Below are 18,288 nucleotides of genomic sequence, written 5' to 3' on the forward strand. Positions count from 1 at the left end.
GTGGATAGTGCATTGGTCTGGGATGCAGGGGACACAGGCTGGAAACCTCGAGGTCGCTGGCTTGAACATAGGCTTACCACCTTCAGTGTGGGGTCTCTGGCTTGAGCATGGGATCACTCACTCTGCTGTAGCTGCACCGAACATCAAGGCACATGAGAAAGCAATCAATGAAAAACTAAGAAGCTGCAATGAAGAACTGATGCTTCTCATCTCTCCCCCTTCCATCCTGGCTGTCCCTATCTGTCCCTCTCTGTCTCTCTCTATTTCTCTTCTCTCGCATACACACACACAGCGCATGCGCGCGCGCACGCACACGCACACGCACACACAAAGACTTAGGAATTCTGGATGATTACTAGGAAGTTTGAGGCCTGCTACCTAGAGAACCAGTTAGAAGGAAATAAACCTGCTTTTAAAAGTTTTAAGGATTCTTTAGTCTCTTTACCAGTGAATTTTTAAAATTTATCCTTTTGTGTCCTTTTCTTACCATTAGGGGAATTGAGTATAAATTGTATGTTTTTCTTCATTATTTCAGATTTTGAAATCCAGAGTGCAATTGGGGAGAACTCTTGTCAAGACATATTTGAGGATGTGGAGTCACATGAGATCTTCTCAGAAATGCCTGAAGGGGAAGGTGTTCAGCAGTCTGACTGGGAAAGTGAGTTTGAGAGAGACTGTGGCTCCAGGAGGCCCCAGGGAAATGCCCCAAGTGAAGACTGTAGGAAAGTGTCATCACAGAGCAGGAAAGTTAGACAGCTCATTGGCCTTCAGGGCACTTACCTGGGTGAGAAGTCCTATGAATGTCCCCAGTGTGGGAAAGCCTTCAGCCGGAAATCCCACCTAATCACGCATGAGCGAACCCACACGGGAGAGAAATACTACAAGTGTGATGAATGTGGAAAAAGCTTTAGTGATGGTTCAAACTTTAGTAGACACCAAACGACTCACACTGGGGAGAAACCTTTCAAATGCAGAGATTGTGGGAAAAGCTTTAGCCGGAGTGCAAACCTCATAACCCATCAAAGGATCCACACGGGTGAGAAACCCTTTCAATGTGCTGAGTGTGGCAAGAGTTTCAGCAGGAACCCCAATCTCATCGCTCACCAGCGAACTCACACAGGAGAGAAACCATATTCATGCCCTGAGTGTGGCAAGTGCTTTGGCAACCGGTCCAGCCTTAATTCACATCAGGGAATCCACACTGGAGAAAAGCCCTACGAATGCAAAGAATGTGGTGAAAGCTTTAGCTACAATTCCAACCTGATCAGACACCAGAGGATCCACACAGGGGAGAAACCGTACAAATGTCCTGACTGTGGGCAGAGGTTCAGTCAGAGCTCAGCCCTCATCAGCCACCGGAGAACTCACACAGGAGAGAAGCCCTATCAGTGCAGTGAGTGTGGGAAAAACTTCAGCCGCAGCTCCAATCTAGCCACGCACCGCAGAACCCACCTGGTGGAGAAGCCCTACAAATGCGGGGAGTGTGGGAAGAGCTTCAGCCAGAGCTCTAGCCTGATCGCACACCAGGGAATGCACACGGGTGAAAAACCCTATGAGTGCCTGACCTGCGGGGAGAGTTTTAGCTGGAGCTCCAACCTCATCAAGCACCAGAGGATCCACACGGGTGAGAAACCCTACAAATGCGGCGACTGTGGGAAGTGCTTCAGCCAGCGCTCCCAGCTGGTGGTGCACCAGCGGACCCACACAGGTGAGAAGCCATATGAATGCCTCATGTGTGGCAAGAGCTTCAGCCGGGGCTCCATCCTGGTCATGCACCAGAGAGCGCACTTGGGGGACAAGCCATACAGGTGCCCCGAATGTGGCAAAGGCTTTAGCTGGAATTCAGTTCTCATTATACACCAGCGAATCCACACAGGGGAGAAGCCCTACAAATGCCCTGAGTGTGGCAAAGGCTTCAGCAACAGCTCCAATTTCATTACACATCAGAGAACTCACATGAAAGAGAAACTTTATTGACGTGACAAGAGGAGAAGTGAGGGGCTGACCCGGGAGAGGGACCTGTCACCCTGCCCCCGAGCAGGGATGTCTCACTAGAAGAGCCATTCTTCCTGAGTGATCTCGGGATCTGTGCCAGAATCTCACCCTGCATCTGCATTCCTTGGATCCCGTCGTCTTGTGGTCGGAGCCAAACCAGTGTAGAACTGGAAGGTTGGGAAGTTGGGTCTTTCTCTGTTTTGTTTCATGGCTCGATTGGCTCTCTCTCCTGATCCCTGTGCTGCCATTTCTTCTCTGGTAGAACAGGGGAGTGTTTCTGTATGTGGAACGGAAGGTGACGTGGTCCACATCCCGCTGAATCCTCGGGGAAATACCGGGAATCTGTTGGTGCGGCCTGGTTGTGCTGCCACTTGGTTGGGCTGAGGTGCCTTCAACCCGTGCTACTAGATTCTAGGCCCCTTGCCCATGTCAGCGCCATCTTTTCCTGGCTCAGTCCTGGCCTTCGATTTCAGGTCAAGGTGGAAAGGCTGCTCCAATTCTGAGTCACCACATGAATGTGAAGTCCTTTTCTCTTTTCTAGAGAGGGGCAGGAACGCTGAAACACAGTGTGTCCTAGAACCAGTGTGCCAGCAGCCTTTCCATTGATAAGAGTTGAACAGGGCCTGCCAGGGAAGGTGTAAAACGAGATTTACACGTTTGCTCTGTTACTGCTGTTGTCCTAGGGTAAGTCAGCTGCCAGGGGTGATACACGGATTTTTGAGGAGCTTCATTTTTCGAGTGTGAAGGCAGAGATCCCTAGCAGTCTAGCCCTGGGGGGTGGCAGTTTCTCTCCCATCGGGGGTGAAACAGTCCTGCACTTTGCAGGGTGGGCTTATTGACGTCTTTACACAAAGCTCCATAATCTTTACTTTATGCACTTATCAGTTCCTCATCTTATGTTTTTTATTTTATACATGCAGAGCTAGAATTCTGTCCAGTAGCTTTTGTATACAAAGAAGGTTATTTTTAAGGAACTGTTGGTTTTGAGGAGATATCATCTGTCCCCGGGAGAGATCTGGGCTTGAATCAGGCATTGTCTGTCCTACAGAGGTCGCCTTTGATTCTAGGGTGCTACCAAGGCTTTATTCTTGGGTCTTTGAGCCTTGAAACAGTAAAGATGGAGATGGTAGCAGGTAAAGGGGTTGTTACGAGGAGAGAGTGGACAAGCGTTTCTGGGAAATGTGAAACCACCTCCTCCAATGCGTGGGGCCTGCACTCGGAATGGGCCTTGGTTCTTACAGGATGGATGCTCAGTGCTGTCTAATAAAGTAGAGTCCCATTCTTTTCCTGACTCTGTCTTTTAATGTGTGTCAGAAAACCTGAACTTCACTATCATCAGCAAACCCACACTTCACTTCCCCACCACGCCACTCCCTGCACCAGGCCAAACATGGTCCATGACCTTCAGGGAGTAAAAATCAGTTGCTCCAAAGAGCACGCCTTTGGCTGAGCCTAGATCGGACCAGTGCACGTACCTTTCCAGTGTCCTTTGCCAACTCTGTATGCAGTCTGTCTACCAAGACTTGGAGCGGCAGCTCTGGTTAAGGAGCCAGATGGCCTCCTGAATCATCGTTATCCTGAATCAGCGAAATTAGACAGAAAGGTCTAATTTCTAACCTAGGCCAGGATTGTTAAGCCAAACTACCTTGGCTGTGAAGTTCCCATCATTAATTTCATCTCTATGCTGGGTACTAGGGGCAGGTGGTGAACAGGAAGTCTGACCCATCATCTCCATGAGGCGTACCCTGGACCTTTTTTCTTCCCTACACTTACTCTATTTATTTTTAAAAGATTTTATTTATTTATTTTAGAGAGAGAGAGAGAGAGAAAAGCAGTGAAGGAGGAGTAGGAAGCTTCAACCTGAAGTTGCTTCTCGTACGTTCCTTGACCAGGCAAGCCCAGGGTTTGGAACTGGTAACCTCAGCATTCCAGGTCCGCACTCCATCCACTGAATCACCATAGGTCAGGCTTCCCTGCACTTCTGTGGCAGGCCTGACCTGCTTCTGCCTCTCACACCCCTACCTTCTCCCACTTCAGTGCCTGTGACCTGTCACACATCTCTCTCTGACATGATTCTGCCCCCTTTCTCTTCTATGTTTTATTTTTACACCCATACTGAGGTCCCAGACTCTTGGCTCTAGCAACCAGCTGAGGGCCTGGATTACAAAAGGAACTTAATCCATTTTTGCCAACTGAGTTCTCTTTGTGGAGAAAGAAAATGCAAGAGGCAGGTGGAGTCCAATATTCTGACATGGTAAATGGAATAGGTTTTCATACTTCCCTTTTGTAAGATGATTATTTTAAGTTAGTTTTTTTCCCCCATTGGTTTGAGAGGGGGGCGGGGAAGGAGGGGCATGGAAGGAAGAGAGAGAAGCATCAATTTGTTCTACTTGGTGGTTCCATTTGGTTGTGCACTCACTGGTTGCTTTTCATTTGTCCTGACTGGGGATCAAACCCACGACTTCAGCGTGGCTGAATGATGCTGTATTCACTGAGGTGCTCAGCCAGGGCAATGTAACTTCTACCACCGGTCAGGCTAGTGTCTCTTCACAGAGGTGGTTGCTTCATTTAACTTTTGTTATAGATGGACCGTGGTCTCTTTTCTCCATAAGTATTCCCATGATTAGTGCCTGAGGGTCAGAGTTGCTCTGAATGGCTTATCTGAGTGATTCTGGTTGTAGCCTCGCTTCTGTTACTTCTCTGAAACAGAGAGGCTAGCCCTGCTTCCCCGGTCCCCAGCAGCACTGGCACACTTGAAGGTAGTACCGACCTGCAGGAAGTGATCATCTGCCAGAGCTTTTTTTTAGGTGGAGGAGACACAGAGAGAGACAGACAGGAAGGGAGAGAGATGAGAAACATCAATTCTTCGTTGCGCTTCCTTAGCTGTTCATTGATTGATTTCTCATATGTGCTTTGACCAGGGTGCTACAGCAGACCGAGTGACCCCTTGCTCGAGCCAGCAACCTTAGGCTCAAGCTGGTGAGCCTTGCTCAAACTAGATGAGCTCGTGCTCACGCTGGCGACCTAGGGACTCGAACCTGGGTCCTCCATATCCCAGTCCAACGCTCTGTCCACTGCACCACCGCTTGGTCAGGCTGTCAGTGCTTTTTGAGATATCCTTCCCTTGAGTGCCGCCCCTCTCCACACACTACTTCCCATGCTTGTTTTCCCTCTTCCCCGCCCTCATGGGCTTCTGCCCAGTCTCTGCTGTTTTGGGAAGCCCTTCCACGAATTAGTGTCTGCAAATTGACTTCCTACTCTCACTGAAGTTAAGTTTGAGTTTTTGTTTGTTTTCTCTGTTGTTTGAGCTCATCCCAGAACATACCAGGGTTTCTGCTTTTAAAGCAGTGAAACTTTAATAGGTATTGTCTCTACTAAAAAGAAAATAGTTACTAAAGTCATTAAAAATGTCTTTGGTTTTACGAGCTTGTAGAAAATAAGTCAGGGTTTCAGCCTACTGGTCCTAGCCAAGTGGAGACTTGCACTGGGCCCCTCATGCCTGTGTCCGTCCCCTGGAGATATGGGGGAAGGAGGGCAATTATATGAGCTCACAGATTACCAGCAGCATATGTTAGTGTGAGCACGAAATGTAATTATGTGCCTATTTGCAAGTTTAAATATAATCTTTTTTTTTTTTTTTTTTCTGAAACTGGAAACGGGGAGAGACAGACAGACTCCCGCATGCGCCCGACCGGGATCCACCCAGCATGCCCACCAGGGGGCAACGCTCTGCCCACCAGGGGGCGATGCTCTGCCCCTCCGGGGCATCACTCTGTTGCGACCAGAGCCACTCTAGCGCCTGGAGCAGAGGCCAAGGAGCCATCCCCAGCGCCCGGGGCCATCTTTGCTCCAATAGAGCCTTGGCTGTGGGAGGGGAAGAGAGAGACAGAGAGGAAGGAGAGGGGGAGGGGTGGAGAAGCAGATGGGTGCCTCTCCTGTGTGCCCTAGCCGGGAATCGAACCCGGGACTTCTGCACGCCAGGCTGACGCTCTACCACTGAGCTAACCGGCCAGGGCCTAAGTATAATCTTATATTGACTAAAGCATGATGCAAGATGCACATCAAATTTTATCAAGCATAAATGGAAATTTACACTGTCATAGAAATTAATCACTGAATCGATCATTACTGTAAATAAATAGTTTATTAGCTTTAATAATGAATATGTCACTAGGACTTTGTGTCATTTTTCTACTTGTCTTCCCTGCTATGGATAGATTTACTTTGTAAGAGGATCTAATGTTAGGTTTTAGAAATAGGCTATCACATTTATCAATTAATCATTGATTGATTTCTGCATACACTACAGAATTTTTTAAACTAAGAACTGAAGACACCTTACAGAAATAGTGCACAAGGAAATTATAGTGAAAAAGAAAATAATGGGACAGGAAAAAAAGAAAGAACACAAATTGTATGCTGTAAGAACATCCAGTGTCTGCTCTGAGTTTTGGGCTCCAAGCTTCCAAACAGGCAACGCTACGAGGAAGCCACAGTTGGGGTGAGACAGATACAAATTGGTGGCTCAGAAGAGCTGCTTTTTGGTATTTCAGTCAGAGGAAGGATTCCTCCTTGGGCTCATCAAGAGGACATTGGTATAAACAATGTCATCAGCAACTTCCTGGCAGCATGAATGTTCCTGACAGCCACTAAGTACTAATGACACTCCTTAGAGTGTCTGCCACTATTGGCCAGAGCCGTTAAACCAACACAGAGTTCAGTGAACTCCCTGAACTGGGGTCAGAGCAGTGAGGTCCAGGATCACAGCTCTGCTGCTCGGCTTAATTCTGGGGTAGATTTATTAGAGCCTCTAGTCTAAGGAAGAGATGCATATTCTTCCAGAAAGCCTCCCTAGTGAGTGATGTCTTTCACTGAAATGTTTGATAATTATTGGGTAGGAGAGGGTTTGATAAGGTTCTGGAAGGTAGGTATTTTTATTAGTGATGGAAGGTCTATCTATAGTCACTTTCTGCAGAAAAAGTTGAGGGCATTTATAACTGCCCACTTACTAGCTTCCTGTCAATGGAAGATCACAAGAGTCTTTGTTGCAGGTGTCCCTTCATGTTTTCTGTGTCTGACTTCCATGCTAACTAAGATTATAAACACAACACATAGGTTAATGCATGAGATTATTATATAAGCTCCATTTGAAAGGAGACTTGGCTTTAGGGAAATCTCTATGATATTAGTAAAAAACTCATTCATCAAGTTTAATTGAGCAAGCACCTGCTACTAAGCATCAGGCACCATGGTGCACACTGAGGGTCGTGTAAACTGTTACTTTCCCTTGACTAGGATCTTCAGGCCCTGGCCGGTTTGCTCAATGGATAGAACATCAGTCCAGTGTATGGACATCCGGGTTTGATTCCCAGTCAGGACACACAAGAGAAGTGACCATCTGCTCCTCTGTCCCTCCATCTTCCCCTTTTCTCGCTTTTCCTGTCCTGTAGCCAGTGGCTCAGTTGGTTCAAGCATTGGCCCCAGATACTGAGGATAGCTTGTTTGGTCCAAATGTGTCAGCCTCAGGTGCTAAAAGTAGCTCGGTTGATCCAAGTATCAGCTCCAGACAGGGGTTGCCGGGTGGATCGCAGTTGGGAAGTATGAGGGGGTCTGTCTCACTATCATCCATCCTCTCACTTAAAAAAAAGGATCTTCAAACTCCTACCTGCCCTCATTTCCCGGTGAAGAAACAGGTAGACACAGAACCCACAGCTTTAAGACTAAGGAATTCTATCCTGGCTAGTTGGTGTCGCAGTGGATAGAGCATTGTCCTAGGATGCAGGGGACTCAGGCTTGAAATCCCGAGATGGTTGGCTTGCCCCATGATCACTGACTTGAGCAAGGGATCACTTGCTCTGCTGTAGCCTCACTGCCCTTCAAGGCACATATGAGAAAGCAATCAATGAACAATTAAGGAGCTGCAATGAAGAACTGATGCTTCTCATCTCTCCCCCTTCCTGCCTGTCTGTCCCTATCTGTCCCTCTTTCTGTCTCTATCTGTGACACACACACACACACACACACACACACGCACGACTTAGGAATTCTGGATAATTGATTACCAGGAAGTTTGGGGCCTGCTAACTCGAGAACCAGTTAAAAGGAAATAAACCTGGTTTTTAAAAGTTTTAAGGATTCGTTAGCCTCTTTACCAGTGAATTCTTAAAATTTCTCCTTTGGTGTCCTTTTTTCATCATTATAAGGAATTGAGTATAAATTGTATGTTTTTCTTCATTATTTCAGATTTTGAAGTCCAGAGTGCGATTGGGGAGAACTCTAGTCAAGACATATTTGAGGATGTGGAGTCACATGAGATCTTCTCAGAAATGCCTGAAGGGGAAGGTGTTCAGCAGTCTGACTGGGAAAGTGAGTTTGAGAGAGACTGTGGCTCCAGGAGGCCCCAGGGAAATGCCCCAAGTGAAGACTGTAGGAAAGTGTCATCACAGAGCAGGAAAGTTAGACAGCTCATTGGCCTTCAGAGCACTAACCTGAGTGAGAAGCCCTATGAATGTCCCCAGTGTGGGAAAGCCTTCAGCCGGAAATCCCACCTAATCACGCATGAGCGAACCCACACGGGAGAGAAATACTACAAGTGTGATGAATGTGGAAAAAGCTTTAGTGATGGTTCAAACTTTAGTAGACACCAAACGACTCACACTGGGGAGAAACCTTTCAAATGCAGGGATTGTGGGAAAAGCTTTAGCCGGAGCGCAAACCTCATAACCCACCAGATGATTCACACGGGTGAGAAACCCTTTCAGTGTGCTGAGTGTGGCAAGAGTTTCAGCAGGAACCCCAATCTCGTCACTCACCAGCGAACTCACACAGGAGAGAAACCATATTCATGCCCTGAGTGTGGCAAGTGCTTTGGCAACCGGTCCAGCCTTAATTCACATCAGGGAATCCACACTGGAGAAAAGCCCTACGAATGCAAAGAATGTGGTGAAAGCTTTAGCTACAGTTCCAACCTGATCAGACACCAGAGGATTCACACAGGAGAAAAACTGTACAAATGTCTTGACTGTGGGCAGAGGTTCAGTCAGAGCTCAGCCCTCATTAGCCACCGGAGAACTCACACAGGAGAGAAGCCCTATCAGTGCAGTGAGTGTGGGAAAAACTTCAGCCGCAGCTCCAATCTAGCCACGCACCGCAGAACCCACCTGGTGGAGAAGCCCTACAAATGCGGGGAGTGTGGGAAGAGCTTCAGCCAGAGCTCTAGCCTGATCGCACACCAGGGAATGCACACGGGTGAAAAACCCTATGAGTGCCTGACCTGCGGGGAGAGTTTTAGCTGGAGCTCCAACCTCATCAAGCACCAGAGGATCCACACGGGTGAGAAACCCTACAAATGCGGCGACTGTGGGAAGTGCTTCAGCCAGCGCTCCCAGCTGGTGGTGCACCAGCGGACCCACACAGGTGAGAAGCCATATGAATGCCTCATGTGTGGCAAGAGCTTCAGCCGGGGCTCCTTCCTGGTCATGCACCAGAGAGCGCACTTGGGGGACAAGCCATACAGGTGCCCCGAATGTGGCAAAGGCTTTAGCTGGAATTCAGTTCTCATTATACACCAGCGAATCCACACAGGGGAGAAGCCCTACAAATGCCCTGAGTGTGGCAAAGGCTTCAGCAACAGCTCCAATTTCATTACACATCAGAGAACTCACATGAAAGAGAAACTTTATTGACGTGACAAGAGGAGAAGTGAGGGGCTGACCCGGGAGAGGGAACTGTCACCCAGCCCCGAGCAGGGATGTCTCAGTAGAAGAGCCATTCTTCCTGAGTGATCTCGGGATCTGTGCCAGAATCTCACCCTGCATCTGCATTCCTTGGATCCCATCGTCTTGTGGTCGGAGCCAAACCAGTGTAGAACTGGAAGGTTGGGAAGTTGGGTCTTCCTCTGTTTTGTTTCATGGCTTGATTGGCTCTCTCTCCTGATCCCTGTGCTGCCATTTCTTCTCTGGTAGAACAGGGGAGTGTTTCTGTATGTGGAACGGAAGGTGACGTGGTCCACATCCCGCTGAATCCTCGGGGAAATACCGGGAATCTGTTGGTGCGGCCTGGTTGTGCTGCCACTTGGTTGGGCTGAGGTGCCTTCAATCCGTGCTACTAGATTCTAGGCCCCTTGCCCATGTCAGCGCCATCTTTTCCTGACTCAGTCCTGGCCTTTGATTTCAGGGTCAAGGTGGAAAGGCTGCTCCAATTCTGAGTCACCACATGAATGTGAAGTCCTTTTCTCTTTTCTAGAGAGGGGCAGGAACGCTGAAACACAGTGAGTCCTAGAACCAGTGTGCCAGCAGCCTTTCCATTGATAAGAGTTGAACAGGGCCTGCCAGGGAAGGTGTAAAACGAGATTTACACATTTGCTCTGTTACTGCTGTTGTCCTGGGGTAAGTCAGCTGCCAGGGGTGATACAGGGATTTTTGAGGAGCTTCATTTTTCGAGTGTGAAGGCGGAGATCCCTAGCAGTCTGGCCCTGGGGGGTGGCAGTTTCTCTCCCATCGGGGGTGAAACAGTCCTGCACTTTGCAGGGTGGGCTTATTGACGTCTTTACACAAAGCTCCATAATCTTTACTTTATGCACTTATCAGTTCCTCATCTTATGTTTTTTATTTTATAAATGCAGAGCTAGAATTCTGTCCAGTAGCTTTTGTATACAAAGAAGGTTATTTTTAAGGAACTGTTGGTTTTGTTTTGTTTTTTATTTTTTATTTTTTTGGTATTTTTCTGAAGCTTGAAACGGGGAGAGATAGTCAGACAGACTCCCGCATGCGCCCGACCGGGATCCACTCGGCACGCCCACCAGGGGGCGACGCTCTGCCCACCAGGGGGCGATGCTCTGCCCCTCCGGGGCATCGCTGTCGCGTCCAGAGCCACTCCAGTGCCTGGGGCAGAGGCCAAGGAGCCATCCCCAGCGCCCGGGCCATCTTTGCTCCAATGGAGCCTCGGCTGTGGGAGGGGAAGAGAAGCAAATGGGCGCTTCTCCTGTGTGCCCTGGCCGGGAATTGAACCTGGGACCTCTGCACGCCAGGCCGACGCTCTACCACTGAGCCAACAGGCCAGGGTCAGGAACTATTGGTTTTGAGGAGATATCATCTGTCCCCGGGAGAGATCTGGGCTTGAATCAGGCATTGTCTGTCCTACAGAGGTCGCCTTTGATTCTAGGGTGCTACCAAGGCTTTATTCTTGGGTCTTTGAGCCTTGAAACAGTAAAGATGGAGATGGTAGCAGATAAAGGAGTTTTTTATGAGGAGAGAGTGGACAAGCGTTCCTGGGAAATGTGAAACCACCTCCTCCGATGCGTGGGGCCTGCACTCGGAATGGGCCTTGGTTCTTACAGGATGGATGCTCAGTGCTGTCTAATAAAGTAGAGTCCCATTCTTTTCCTGACTCTGTCTTTTAATGTGTGTCAGAAAATTTGAACTTTACTATCATCAGCAAACCCACACTTTACTTCCCCACCACGCCACAATGGAACTTTAGTGCCCTCTCACCTAAGTTGCTATTGGTGAATGGAGACAAAGCTGAAGGGTTGTTTTTGTTGTTGTTGTTGTTGTTGTTGTTTTACAGAGACAGAGAGAGAGTTAGAGAGAGGGATAGACAGGGACAGACGGGAATGGGGAGATGAGAAGCATCAATTATTAGTTTTTCGTTGCGCATTGCAAAACCTTAGTTGTTCATTGATTGCTTTCTCATATGTGCCTTGGCTGTGGGCCTTCAGCAGACCGAGTAACCCCTTGCTCGAGCCAGCGACCTTGGGTCCAGGCTGGTGAGCTTTTTCTCAAACCAGATAAGCCCGTGCTCAAGCTGGTGACCTCAGAGTCTCGAACCTGGGTCTTCAGCATCCTAGTCCGACGCTCTATCCACTGCACTACCATCTGGTCAGGCTTTTTTTTTATTTTTAAAAACAGACAAGAAGCCTCAACTTTTTGCGATACTTTAGTTATTCATTGATTGCTTTCTCATACATTCGTTGACTGGGGGGGCTACAGCTAAGCCAGTGACCCCTTGCTCAAGCCAGCAACCTTAGGTTCAAGCCAGCGACCTTGGGCTTCAATGCAGCAAACATGGAGTCCTGTCTATGAGCGCACGTTCAAGCTGGTAAGCCTGCATTCAGCTGGATGAGCCTGTACTTAAGCTGATGACTGTGGTTTTGAACCTGGCTCCTCAGCATCCCAGGTTGACACTATCCACTGTGCCACCGTCTGGTCAGGCAAAGCTGAAGATATTTATAAAAAGTAACCAATATTCTAATGATATAACATATTTTAGAAATGTCACAGATCATCGAAATCTAGTGAGAAACCAGTGATGTGGTGGATGGAAGTTTGGGAGCTGGACTGACATGGTACTAGACACACTTGTACCACTAACCAGACAGTCTCATTCTCATCAGAGACTTTACCATTAGAGGCAAGTCAGAATGAGACCTCCTGTTTTGTTTCTCATGGAATTTTACTTCTTTTTAGGAACATTTATAGTTTACAAAAAGCCATAGTAGTTTATACAGTAATGCAATTTATGGAGCAGTTACTCTGTACAGGCTCTGCACTAAGCTCTCTCTACATGCATGTCTCAATCTTGACAACAACCCTATGACAGATCTATATCCCCACTTCCCAGCTTAGGAACTGAGGTCTCAGGAGAGCTTAGTAAGTGATTTACTGGCCCTGGTCAGTGGCTTAGTGGGTAGAGTGTCAGCCCAGCATATGGACGTCCTGGGTTGAATTCCCAGTCAGGGCACACAGGAGAAGTGACCATCTGCTTCTTTATCTCTCCCACTCCCTGTTCATACCCCCTTTCCCTCTTGCACCCAGCTCAATTGGTTCAAGCATGGCCCTAGGCACTGAGGATAGCTCAGTTGAGTGCATCAGCGTCAGACACTAAAAAATAGCTCCATATTCGAGCATCGGCCTGAGATGGGTTTGCTGTGTGGGTCCCAGTGGGGGTGCATGTAGGAATCTGCCTCACTATCTCCTCTCCTCTCACCTTAAAAAAAAAAAAATGACTTACCTAGCTCCTATTGTTTAACTACTCTAGTCCTGAAGTCAGTTAACTTCATTGCATTATCAAAGCCAGGAGTAATACCTATGGAACAAATTGAAGAAAAAAAAGTTAAAATAAAAACAATATATTGGCTATGTTTTTGAGTCTCTTCCCTAGCTAAATATCAAGATGATCCACAACTGTAATTGGTCATTCCTTGTGTGACTGATGGCTGCTCTTTCAGCCTTTTATCCACCAATGGGTGTCTGACCTCATAACCAGGAAGTGCGGTGGCAGCCTAGTATGCTGGGTTTGCTGCACCCACCATCTGCCAGATGGCCCTGGAGTTTTTCAAATGCAGGGCCATTTTAATAAGGTGACCAACATTTTTACAATGAAAAGAAGGACAAAAATATATTGAAGAAAACAATATCGTAAATATAAGAAACATTTTATTCATTGCAACAATAATACACTATAATATAAATGCATAATAAAAACGTAATATTTTATATTGTAATTATGCTTATATGCCTATTAATTTTTAATAATAGTTGTAAGAAAAAAGTACTCATTTAGATACAAATACATCACATCACATCCAATGGATCGACTCTGCATTGATTGAATACGGACATTTACAGATTAGTCTTTCAATATCAAAAAGGTGGACATGTAGGAGGACACTTTTCAAGGGAGGATGGAACATACAAAAGAAGGACTGTCCTCCCTAAAGGAGGACAATTGGTCAGCTTAATTTTAACCTCCTTGCTGCCTGGAACTAATTCAAATCTCTGGGCAGAATGTTAGTTTTTCCTTTTTTTCCACCCTCTTTGCTTGATAAAAGAGCCCAGGGCCACAGAGGATGTGGAAATAAAACTATAGACCAGGGGTCCCCAAACTTTTTACACAGGGGGCCAGTTCACTGTCCTTCAGACCGTTGGATGGCCAGACTATAAAAAAAACTAAGGCCTGACCTGTGGTGGCGCAGTGGATAAAGTGTCGACCTAGAAATGCTGAGGTCGCTGGTTTGAAACCCTGGGCTTGCCTGGTCAAGGCACATATGGGAGTTGATGCTTCCAGCTCCTCCCCCCCTTCTCTCTCTGTCTCTCTCTCCTCTCTAAAAAAAATGAATAAAGAAGAAGAAAGGACAAAAATATAAACAATAAAATGGCAATAAATACAAAAATAAAAAAAATTAAAAAAAAAACTATGAACAAATCCCTATGCACACTGCACATATTTTAAAGTAAAAAAAAACAGAACGGGAACAAATACAATATTTAAATTAAAGAACAAGTAAATTTAAATCAACAAACTGACCAGTATTTCAATGGGAACTATGGGCCTGCTTTTGGCTAATGAGATGGTCAATGTCCGATTCCATATTTGTCACTGCTAGCCGTAAAAAGTGGTATTACGCTCTTCCGGAGCCGTGATGCATGCATCCCGCGACACTGGAAGTAGTACTGTACGTGAGCGACGCCATGCTTTGCCGCATTCTGCGGCGCTGCCACATACAGTACTCCAGGAGCACAGACAGGATCCACATCCTGTGCTCTTCTCACTGACCACCAATGAAAGAGGTGCCCCTTCCGGAAGTGCGGCGGGGCCGCATGCAGCCCACGGCCATAGTTTGGGGACTCCTGCTATAGTTGGTCAGACTTTGAGACAAGAGACAAGATTTCAGAGTCTGGGGGAGAGTGGGGCTGGTGGTTAATTCCCTTTGGCCTTCCATGGAATCAGTAGTAGTGCAAACTGGCTTGGGCCTCAGCCATCAGCAGAGGCTATGGCTCCAGGGCCTACCTGCCCTGGCTCCCTCCCCCTGGTCCCCCTTCCCACTGTACCAACTGAGAATCTTCCATCAGTTCACAGTCAAAGGCAACTACAGGACTGCCACCAGAAGAAGGCTCTGGCTCCAAGGAAACACTTCCCTTGGCCCCTCCTGGCTCACAGGCCTGGCGGCCACAGCATCTCTCTATTTAATCTGTTGATGTCTTAGGGCAGCGGTTCTCAACCTGTGGGTCGCGACCCCAGCGGGGGTTGAACAACCAAAGCACAGGGGTCGCCTAAAGCCATCGGAAAATACATAATGCATATCAGGTATTTACATTCCGAATCATAACTGTAGCAAAACTACAGTTATGAAGTAGCCACCAAAATTATTTTTTGGTTTGGGGTCACTGCAACATGAGGAACTGTATTGCGGGGTCACGGCATTAGAAAGGTTGAGAACCACTGTCTTAGGGGAAGGGTGCCTGTCAGGAGGCCTCAGGGGGTGGCACATCTTGGCAGATTTACCACAGCCAAGTTCTAGTCCTAGCCTTTCTGTTGGAGAGACTGGGTTGATAGGCTTCCATTAACAATTTCCAACAGACTCTGATTATTATTAATTGACAGTGGGGGATCTCCTGTACTAAACCTCCTGCAGAGCACCCCTTGCTCCTGGTCCTGAGTGACTGAAATGGTGGCTTTGTGATTAGATAGTGGTTTGAGCCAATATGTAATGAAAGAAAGAGGTCAAGTGAGGGACAAATAGACACCAGCCATGAACCCCCTCAGTAGATGAATACTGCCCTTCATAGTCTTGTTTCTCTTCCCTGCTCCCCAGTGTCATCTGCTCAGTACCCAAGATTTCCTTGTTAACTCTCCCAGGTTTCCATGCTGAACATGCCCCTTCTACACACAGGTTAATTTGGAGTTACACAGCCCTGGCCAGATAGCTCAGTGATAGAGCATAGAGCATCAGCCTGGCATGTGGATGTCCTGGGTTCAATTCCCAGTCAGAGCACACAGGAGAAGTGACTGTCTGCCTCTCCACCCCTCCACTTCTCCTTTCTCTCTCTCTCTCTCTCTCTCTCTCTCTCTCTCTCATGCTTCTCCTCCCGAAGCCATGGCTCGACTGGTTTGAGTGCATCAGCCCTGGACAATTAGGATGGTTCCATGGACCCTCCACCTTAGGCGCTAAAAAGTAGCTGTTTCAGGCATGGCCCCAGATGGGCATAGCATCAGCCCCTGATGGGGGTTGCTGGGTGGATCCCAGTCAGAGCACAACCTGGTCCCTACCGTCCACTAATGGGCGTTCCAGCTTTCATAGTGGGTGGTAGTGGAGCAGCCAAAGTATAAATAAAAAGATAGATTTAACTATAGTAAGTTGATTTATAAAGACTTATTATGCCAAACTTAGTGAAAATCCGACATAAAGTACTTGGTAATTATTATATATTTTTAATTTTTTTATTTTTTATTCATTTTTAGAGAGGAGATAGAGAGGGAGAGAGAGGAGAGAGACAGAGAGAGAGAAGGGGGGAGGAGCTGGAAGCATCAACTCCCATATGTGCCTTGACCAGGCAAGCCCAGGGTTTCGAACTGGCGACCTCAGCATTTCTAGGTCGATGCTTTATCCACTGCGCCACCACAGGTCAGAAGTAATTATTATTATATGCTTTAACTTGCTGTAACTGCTTTATAAATTTTATAAAGTAAAGTTACTTCCCTACTTTATAAATCACCATTACTGTGGAACCGATGGGTGGTTAGAAAATGTTCCTGTAAGGTCGGTGGATAATAGGGGATGGTCACGTGGGGAACCCAGACCCGCGAACTTTGGCTAGGACCGTCCACAACCAAGCACGCCAAAAGAAGTTTTGCAGGAGCCCTTTGGAAAAAAGCGACCGTCTGCCAGCTAGTTAGATTTCGCTACGTCATATTAGCCCGACTTCCCTAGAGGGACCCTTTAAATATCTCCCACGCGGTTTAATCCTTGCGACTTCTCTGGCCTCCATCTCCTCCATCTTTCTTCGCGGCCAGGGAACCTCGCCGGGCGGGATGCTCTGTACTCAATAAAGCCTTTTGTTATTCCACACTTCGTGGCTCTGGCCTCTTCCTTCCATCTCGGCGGGGAAAAATACCTTACAGTTACTACTAACAGAGATACAGAAGTGGGCGGTAGGTATAAAAAGGTTGACTACCCCTGCGCCAGAGCCTCTTTTCAGTCATATTTTGAACACACCTCCATTTGGCACTTACCACCCTGCACTGGAGTTATTTGCGTTGTTCATGACAGCGTCTTAGAAAATGCATCCTCTAGCCTGACCAGGCGGTGGTGCAGTGGATGGAGCGTTGGACTGGGATGCAGAGGACCCAGGTTCCAAGCCAGAGATCACGGGCTTGCTCGCCGGGCTGCTGGCTTGAGCGTGGGATCATAGACATGACCCCATGGTCACTGGCTTGAACAAGGGGTCATTGGCTTGGCTGGAGCTCCCCTCGCCGCCCCCGTCAATGCACATATGAGAAAGCAATCAATGAACAACTAAGGTGCACAAGAATTGATGCTTCTCATCACTCTCCCTTCCTGTCGGTCCCTCCGTTTCTCTCAAAATGACGCTCTACAACTGAAGATGGTTGAGTGACTTGGTATCCACCTTGAATCTCCCAGGATGCCTCAGGAAATGAGGAAATGTGTGTGTTGCACCAAGCCGAGGACTGAAGCGGTGAACATTACCACAGTGGACAACCATGACAGAAAGGTACTTTCTTCTGAGGCAAAATAACTGAAGTTTCAGCTCCGCACTGAAAGGCCTCGGGCCCAAGCCAACTGGGTTTTTTTTTTTCACCTGTGTAACACGAGTAAATAGGGGCTAAAGGGATAAATACCTGCTTTCAGCTGTAAGGAAAATGCTTTGGAAAGGACCCTCTTTCTCAGAGCCCCCGGACCGCGTAGGGCGGACACAGACCAACTCCCACCCCGTCCGGAACTCGTGTTGATTCACTCCTAGTTGTGGCTCCAGATCCCCTAATTCAGCTTGTGGGGAAGTCCCACCCGCCACCAGTGATTCGTCCAGAAGAGTCGCCAGCCATCGCCACACCTTACTGGTTAACGCTGTTGTCAGTCTATGAGCACAAGCGGAGGCCTCTGGGAAATGAAGTTCCGTGAAGCCCGAATTCTCTTGGGGATCGCGTTTCCGCTTATGGTATTTAGTGGGCGTCGGAGGGCCCAAACTTGTTTCCGGGCTAGGGTTCTAGTGCAGGGTGGGGACGCTTCGTGCCTGTGAATAAGGTGACGTGGGGCCAGAGCTCCCGCACTCGCAGGGCTCCGGAGTGCGGGAAGTGCTCTCACCTCGGGCTTGGGTCGCCCTCGGCGGGTGGGCGTGGCTGGGCCGCGAGCTTGCGGCGCCATCCTTGTCGCCGCGCACCGCACACCTATGACCTCCGAGGCGACCTCGTCCCCCAGGGTCGCCCGTAGAGCAGAGTAGCCTTCCAGTCACGCTCTGCGGAACTGTCACCCAGGTCACGGTCAGAGGGCAGAGC

At 48.0% G+C, this 18,288-nt stretch overlaps 1 protein-coding gene and 1 long non-coding RNA gene across 7 annotated transcripts in view; one reads left to right on the forward strand and one right to left on the reverse strand.

The window, feature by feature from the left end:
* Window positions 1-9,695, forward strand: part of ZSCAN2 (zinc finger and SCAN domain containing 2) — a 47,461-nt gene extending 37,766 nt beyond the window's left edge. For 4 of the 6 annotated variants that reach the window (XM_066238183.1, XM_066238185.1, XM_066238184.1 and 1 more), the window contains 2 exons: window positions 536-1,708; window positions 8,239-9,695. In XM_066238183.1, the coding sequence (XP_066094280.1) occupies window positions 536-1,708; window positions 8,239-9,680 (2,615 nt within the window). In that variant the 3' untranslated portion in view covers window positions 9,681-9,695. Of the gene's footprint in view, window positions 1-535; window positions 1,709-1,975; window positions 2,170-8,238 lie in introns of those variants that run through there. The other 2 variants (XM_066238188.1, XM_066238187.1) reach the window with 2 other exon arrangements.
* Window positions 9,696-10,184: 489 nt separating this feature from the next.
* LOC136310104 (uncharacterized) lies at window positions 10,185-17,767 on the reverse strand. Its single transcript, XR_010726501.1, has 3 exons — window positions 17,635-17,767; window positions 13,006-13,080; window positions 10,185-10,321 (listed from the first exon to the last, which is right to left on the reverse strand). It is a non-coding gene; the product is annotated as an uncharacterized lncRNA (long non-coding RNA).
* Window positions 17,768-18,288: the final 521 nt, after the last annotated feature.

The sequence above is a fragment of the Saccopteryx bilineata genome, chromosome 7, assembly GCF_036850765.1.
Source record: "Saccopteryx bilineata isolate mSacBil1 chromosome 7, mSacBil1_pri_phased_curated, whole genome shotgun sequence".
Taxonomy (NCBI): domain Eukaryota; kingdom Metazoa; phylum Chordata; class Mammalia; order Chiroptera; family Emballonuridae; genus Saccopteryx; species Saccopteryx bilineata.